Source organism: Leptinotarsa decemlineata, unplaced genomic scaffold (assembly GCF_025532065.1).
Source record: "Leptinotarsa decemlineata unplaced genomic scaffold, Ldec_3_MD MMD2_P_RNA_scaffold_7, whole genome shotgun sequence".
Taxonomy (NCBI): Eukaryota; Metazoa; Arthropoda; class Insecta; order Coleoptera; family Chrysomelidae; genus Leptinotarsa; species Leptinotarsa decemlineata.
The window spans coordinates 425,144-432,874 of record NW_027412534.1 but is presented as its reverse complement, the minus strand read 5'-3'; the positions used below and the strand labels follow the sequence as shown (position 1 = coordinate 432,874).

Sequence of the window (7,731 nt, the reverse complement as noted above, 5' to 3'; positions counted from 1 at the left end):
AACATGTGTACCAACTGTTGGTGATGAAATATTTCATTTGTTGAAAACTCAATATACATATATATAATATAATGATACTATATCTTGAAAACAAGAGCTAATATATAATTTTTATGGTCACTTTCGGTTTTAACACGTGGAAATACATTAAAATCATCTAATTTCAACCCCGAAACAAAAACTTTGTTGTGTTGTGTTACCTTTACTCCTGTCGTGTCCTTTAACCTACCTCAGGATAATGTTATTATCTACCGAGGCTTTGGCTAAATCTTGGTGGCACTCTAGTACTAGCCCTGAGGTAACACGTTGTCTGTTCAAGGATAATAGGACTTGTCTGCTATCAATGCAGATTGTTATGTGTTTGCCAGAAATTCCTGTGTTGGTTATTTCTGTTTGGACCACGCTGGTATTTTTTTCCATTCCCTACTCAATCCTCAGCCTTAGTGATCTGGAGTACACTCCACATCCTGAGCCTTCTTTAGTTTTTGAGCTGTCTGTATATATGCGTATTGCATTTGTAGCATCTGATTCTGTGTTCTGCTTAATTTGTATTTTGTAGGGTTTATTAAACACAAACCTGGGTTCAATTGCACCACTGGTTGCCTGCAGCAGAGGTTGCGCAGTGAGCGTTTCTCGCCAAAGGCCCAGCCTCAATCGACCCATTCCTACTTCGAGGTTTACACCAGCCGTGCAGAATCGTACCATGGCCATTAACGCAACCTCCTTTGGCCGTTCCCCTATTTAGACATTTAGTTGATGATGAGGAATTTGTTTTCAGTATTTTTGTATGTCTACATCTCAATGAATGTATTGCTGAATAGAATTGAAAATGATAGTGTCAGGAAAGACACATGCTTTAGAAAGTGTCTGTTACCAAAAAGAAAAGCTTGCTGTGTTTTTACGGTAGGTAAAATGAAATTCCTTTTTGCTTATTTAATTTTTAATCAAAATAAGGTATCATTACATATTATTTGCATTCCAAGGATTATCTTTATACATATTCCACTGAGGAGACGTTGGCATAGGCGTAGAGCTCAATTCAGATCAAGTACTTGTGAATTCGTGTCGAGATGAAGTGCATGTAGTAGGTGGTGCAAGCTGCTGTAATTCCATCTCAGAAACTAAACCAAATATCTTATTTTTCGCAACAGCTTGTAAGTAAGGAGAAAATTTTTTAACTGTTCCTGAAATACTTAAAAAAAAGTGATCCAGTTCATCGTGATCCCGTGGTGCAAGGTTATTTTGACTTTCTAATAATTTAATCAACACTGCAGATGCAGTCGTCTGTCCTCGCATATCTTGGTCACGAACTTCGCTATTCATAATGGATAGGTCAGAACCAGTATCATTCACAGCATCAGCGTTAGTACTGATTATTTCTTCCTTGATTTGAGACATGTGGACCGCCGTCGTAACATCATCCTTCATTTGAGAAGCTTCATCGCCTTCATCCGGTTGTTCATCGTCGCTTGTCAGCTGCGCGGACTCTAGCCTTTTTCTTTCTACGAAGAAAGGAACAACAAATGACATTTCTTCTTCATATTTCCATTTTTTAATGTTTTTAGCAGCCTGTCCAGTTTTTCGTTTTTTTTTATTGAGAGCTCTTCTGTATGAATCTCTTAAACCTTGCCATTTTAGTCTGCACGATGAAGCTGTAAGAAAAATAATCAATTTTTAATTTATTTTCAGGTTTATATCAACTGGTGATTCGTTCACAACCATTACGTTAAGCTATCATATGGGAATGAGTTCAGTGAGACGTTCAGTATTAGAAGTTTGTGATCCTATAATTGAAAATACAGTACATTTCTTTAATGTCTCCCCCTTTCATTTTTTGAACGGGTCGATTCAAAAATTGAAATTTGGGATAATGAAATTAATGCATGAATACTTTATTTTGAAGTGAAATTAACAGATGGCGATTGGATGTCATCTGGGAAATAAATTAAATGGAAAGGGTGGGTCTTGTGACACATTTTTTGAAGCTCCTGATAAATGCTTCACAACCCTAGAATATGAAGTCAATATATTCAACTACTACAAAATGACGGAACTCATGATCATTGCCTGAACACATTGACATTTAACTACATAATATGAGGAATAGTCTATCCATTCCCAATTGGAACGACAATAATATGAGGACAGTCATGAACATTTCTTGCCTGTGGCCCCTAGTCGCTCAGATAATTAGTAAACGTGGTATCAAATGTAGTTGAGGAATAAAGGCTCGGCTAGCTGGACTAGCTAAATACTAATTTTTTGTCGTTTCACAATATTTCTTTATCAGTGCCGTGTGTTCGTGGGGTTAGGTTAGGTAGTGAGTGGTTTTGCAAACCGATTTTTGAAAACTTTTTCTAGAGATCAATTACCCTAACACCAAACTGATATTTTTGCACTCGACGCGCGTTTCGCTAACAAGGTTAGCATCTTCAGGAGAAGCAAATTGATACTGAATCTAAATACAAGGGTTAGCTGTTTATATACATAAATATACAAATTAATTTGTCAACAATAGATATGGCTTTTTGGAGACATTTTGAAACAAATTACGTGTGAGGAATCTGTGTAAATCGACAGGGATCCGGAATTCGAAAATAAGGACTTACATGTTCAAGTTCAGGAAGTAATTTCAAATATTCATGAATGCTTGAAGTAGGAAAACTGTCACACTTCACAGAATGCTATTGTGAATAGAATATGCGAGTTAACGAAACTATCGCGTTCGACAGTTTTTCGAATCATTAAAATAGGGGATGTCATTAACCATGCAATGAAACGAAAACAAAGGATTAAAAAATTCGCAAACGTTGATGGTGCTACAAAAGATGTGATTCGGCGAACAATTCATGGTATATACCAAAAAAATTAAGTACCAACCTTGGAAATGATTTGGTATAAATTACTCGACTATCCTTATTACAATTACAAATCTTTAGAAACTCTACGAGGTGTCTTATTATCTTGTGGTTTCAAATATAAAAAATTGAACAAACGGATGGTCATAATGTAATCGACACGCATTGTTCAACTTCGACAAGAATATTTGAGGCGAATAAAAAGCTACCGAGAATCCAGCAGACATATAATCTACCTCGACGAAACTTGGTTCGACACCCATGAGGTGATCAAATATGGCTGGGTAGACGAAACCAAGTATTGTGCTTTGAACACACCTTCTTCAAGGGTGAAACGTGTTATAATTTTGCATGCCGGGAATGAAAGTGGTTTCGTACCTGACGCTTTGCTTCTGTCGGCCAAAAATATAAAAGATTCGTCTGCTGATTACCACAAAGATATGACTGCGGCTTTATTCGAAACCTGGTTCAGTGAGCAGCTTCTCCCAAATATTCCTGCATACTCGGTTATTGTTATGGATAACGCTTCGTATCATTCTCGGTTATTGACTACAATACCAACAATAACACAAAAAAAGCAGATATTGTTGATTTCATGCGAAATCTTGACATGGAAATACCCGAAAAGATTCCAACGAAAAAGGTATTACTGGCGACCATAAAACAACGTAATTTCAAAAAAGGGTATATTATTGATTCGATGTGTGAAACACGTGGTCATATTCTCTTAGGTTTGCCTCCATACTATTGTGTGTTCAATCCAATTCAAATGATTTGGGCCACAATGAAAGAAAGCTTGCGGAAATGTAATCAGTCACCGACTTTGAATGCTGTGGTGCTTGACAATATAAGTCGAGTGGTGAATGAAGTAGGTAATAGTGATGTGTGGAATAACTGTGTGGCCCACGTTATAAAAGAAGAGAACAAATATTATGTGCAAAGTTCCATAAATCCGATCGTTATTCAACCCAATGATAATTCCACCTCATCCGGATATAGCGAAAAAAAATTTTGATTTTTCTAGCAATTTTGTTGGCCTCTATTATTTTGTAAATATATGTTTGACGAGAATTCGGTGTGATTATTTGTGTTTTCATTGTATTTTAGAGTTTTCGACTCGGAAATCAACTACCTTAAATTTCGAAGTTTTTCATAATCACTCATGATAGAAAAATTCAGTTGAGATAACTTTTTCATGGGGTGATCAATTGCTATGAGTGTAAGAATAAGTAACTGAAAAACTACCACTGAAAAATAATATGCCGACGCCTATGTCGGCATATTATTTTTTGCTGTTCCAATTGGTATTGGAAATACTATAATAAGAAGATCAGAAGATGCTCCAAATGGTTGCTTTGAACTTCTTGACATATGAACAGCCTATCCGATATTTCACGCCGAACATTTTCGAACACAGAAACGTCAATATCTCTACAAATATTTATTATTCTCTGCCGTATATCCAATATTGAAGCAGGTTCAGTTTCGTACACCTTTTGCTTCAAATAGCCCCATAAAAAAAGGTCAAAGGTGTCAAATCTGGCGAGCGGGCTGGCCATTCTGTAGGACCTCGACGGCCAATCCAACGACCGGGAAAAGTAGTATCCAATTAGTTTCTTACTTGTCTGGAGTAATGTGGTGGTGCTCCATCTTGTTGGATATACAATATTCATATCGAATTCATTAGGATTCGCTTCGACGATTTCAGTGATGAGAGGGTCAACAGTAGTTTCCTGCATATAAAAATACAGTTCCCCTGTTAAATCTTGTAAATCTAAAGAAATGAACTTTAGACGTTCAAGCCAGTCTCGAATATACCTACACAGTAGGTTGAATGGACTGACGCCTATCAGAAAACAACTACTCCCCTGGCTAATACCACGTAGGGCGTTGGATACAACTCCCCTCAAATATTTTCTACAGATAGGACGATTTGGAAAACGTTCATTGAAAATCCTTTCGGTCTCGTGAAAGTTACGCGTCGCACCGTAAATAAAAATCGCTTCAATTTTTTCTTCCAATGGACGAGAATTGACCATTTTAGAAATTGTTGACCTGGTACCTTTCTACTAGTAAAACCGAAAACTAAATGAGACTATTCTAACTGAACAATGATGTTCATTGTCGTACTGACATTTTTTGTCGATTCTATAAACTAAAAATAACCTAACAAACCTTATCGGGTTGTTGGAATGGCCATACGGCAGATAAAAAGGAATATTTCTAGAAATATCGATATTAATGTGTTTGTCTTCAGGAAATTATTAAATGTCCCGTCATTTTGTAGTAGTTGAAGATATTGACTTCATATTTTAGGGTTGTGAAGTATTCGTCAGGAGCTTCAAAATGATGTATCACCTCTTTCCATTTAATTTTTTTTTCAGATGGCGCTCAGTCGCCATCTTGAAAGTTTCATCTGTCAATTTCACTTCAAAATGAAGTATTCATGCATTAATTCCATTATCCCAAATTTCAATTTTTCAAGTTGACCCGTTCAAAAAATAAAAGGAGGGTATTAAAGAAATGCACTGTATGTTTCATAAAAGTTTTCCAACGCCTAGCACAGAAATATGGGAGATAAATATCAATGGATTTTGGAACAAATGGAGTTTTCCCAACTGTGTTGCTGCTATAGATGGAAAACATGTCGTCATTCTAACAAGTCCAAACAATGGTTCTCTGTATTTTAATTATAATTAACTGTATTAACGAAAAAAAAAATATTACTCACTATTCTGATAATTTAAGATACATTCAGTTCTTACGGAGACTAGTTTTTTTTTCGCCTTTTCGAATACACACTTTTTATAAAGGTGTAAGTAATATGATACGGTTCTTATAAAAAGATAAGAGGGTATTTTGTGACGGTGAAGTAATATCGGAATAATCGTACAATATTATTTCTTCTTCACGAAATCCCCTCCAACCTCAGTGATTATTTTGCGTAGAACCAATTACGACTAGGTGAGTATTGTAAATAAATATTGATTAAAGTTCCTTTTTGCAAAAATAATGTGGTTTTTTAGGCTAAATTATACTTTATGGGATACTCACGGATTTTTGCGATTTTTTCTGTGATGATACTGCCTGATGGTAGGAATTCAGAACACTTTTTATTTTTTGTCGAACTTAATTAGTTTCCGAGATATAGCCCGTCAAAGTTTGTATGACGTCATATTTTACCTTTTTTTAAAAGCAATAAACGATTGCAATTCACATATTTTTTTATTTAACACAACTTGTTCCATATCATCGCACCTTTTTCTATCCCTTTTCAATCACTCATTGTCAAGTTTCCTGAAATTAGAATGAAATTTAATTATTTGTCGGGTGCACACAAATCACTTTTTATAAATTGCATTTAGTTTCACTATTCGAAAATACGTTCCTTTAAGAATTTGGAGATCAGGTTAGATGTTGAGGAAAGATAGTTTTTACAAAAGTGAATATTCGAAAATACGTTCTTTTTAAAATTTGGAGGTTAGGTTAGATGTTGAGGAAACATAGTTTTTTTAAATTCTAAAGTAAGGTTAGACTGAGTTAGGTTAGGTCGGGTTAGGTTAGATTGAGTTAGTATGTGACAAATTATGGAATTTCAATCTAATTTCAAGAAACTTGGCGATAAGTGAATGAAAAGGGATAGAAAAAAGTGCGATGATATGGAAAAAAAAGTGTTGAATAAAAAATATGAGAATTACAATCGTTTATTGCTTAAAAAAACGGTAAAGTATGACATCATACAAACTTTGACAGGGTATATCTTGAAAACCAATTGAGTCCAAAAACTCAAAAGTGTTCTGAATTCCTACTATCACGTAGTATCATCACAGAAAAAATCGCGAAAATCCGTGAGTATACCATTAAGTAAAAGTTTCCTTTTTTTTTTAATTTGTAATATACCTACCTGGGCGTTGCATGAATGCTTCAACTATTTGCCAGTAATAAAAATAATATGTAGGTAGGTTAAATACCTAATGTAAATAAATATTGACGTACCTGGTTGTTTCAGTTGTTCTGCAATCTCTGCCCAAGCCCTGCTCTTTTTCTTGCTATCCATATATTTAGGATGCTGCAGATTGTACAAAAATTCGTACTTCCGCACAAGTTCAATTAGTTTTTCGTCCTCCATTTTAACAGCGTCTGCTTTTGTTGATGTTACTCGTTCAACTGATTGTGACTCGGCGAGCTGCAACAACGCGTTACGTATCCGTTTATCACCGTCGTCATACGCGTTTACATCCCGTTTATACACCGCACCGTCCCGCTGCCGGAGACCTACGGTTTAGCAACGTTGCCATACACGTTGCGTATCAGTACATGCAAAATATGCTCGACTCGAATACTGTGATTGTAAATAAACGCTGGTTTATTACGGCCCTACATCTATCGTGCATCGACAAAATGAGATTGTCAATGTCTTGTTGAGGTACATTTGCCCATTCAGCGATTAAAAGCTCTCTCAATTGAAACGTTGTGTGAATGTTCCCCATATGCGGAGTAATTCTTCGTTGAAGCATGTCCCACACATGCTCGATGGGATTCAGGTCCGGTGATTGTGCTGGCCATGGCAATACATCAACTCCTTCGTTGGTGAGCCAGTCAGTCACTAGACGCGCGACATGTGGACGAGCATTATCGTGCATTAGGTGGAAGTTTTCACCAACAGCACCAGCAAACGGACGGACGATAGGTAGAAGAATGGTGTCGAGGTACTGTCGAGCTGTGAGGGAGCAATTTGGAAAAACGAGATCGGTTCTGCCGCCGATCATGATTCCGCCCCATAGCATTACTCTACCACCTCTGTATGTGTGGACATCCTGGACGTGTCTCAAACGTTCATTATTTCCAGGTCGTCTCCACAGTCTTACTTGAC

The 7,731-nt window shown here is 36.5% G+C and overlaps 1 protein-coding gene across 1 annotated transcript; it reads right to left on the bottom strand.

Moving 5' to 3' along the window:
* Nucleotides 1–922: 922 nt before the first annotated feature.
* Nucleotides 923–7,096, bottom strand: LOC111516762 (uncharacterized). Its single transcript, XM_023172876.2, has 2 exons — nt 6,855–7,096; nt 923–1,652 (listed from the first exon to the last, which is right to left on the bottom strand). The coding sequence occupies exons 1-2, from the start codon at nt 6,985–6,987 to the stop codon at nt 1,045–1,047; spliced, it is 741 nt and encodes a 246-aa protein (XP_023028644.2). The 5' UTR covers nt 6,988–7,096; the 3' UTR covers nt 923–1,044.
* Between the last annotated feature and the right edge of the window lie 635 nt (nt 7,097–7,731).

Coding starts and splice junctions, on each gene's coding strand:
- LOC111516762 (XM_023172876.2), bottom strand. CDS start 6,987: ATGGAGGACGAAAAACTAATTGAACTTGTGCGGAAGTACGAATTTTTG. Junction 1,653..6,854: donor AGAACAACTGAAACAACCAG/GTACGTCAATAT, acceptor TTTTTCTTACAG/CTTCATCGTGCAGACTAAAA.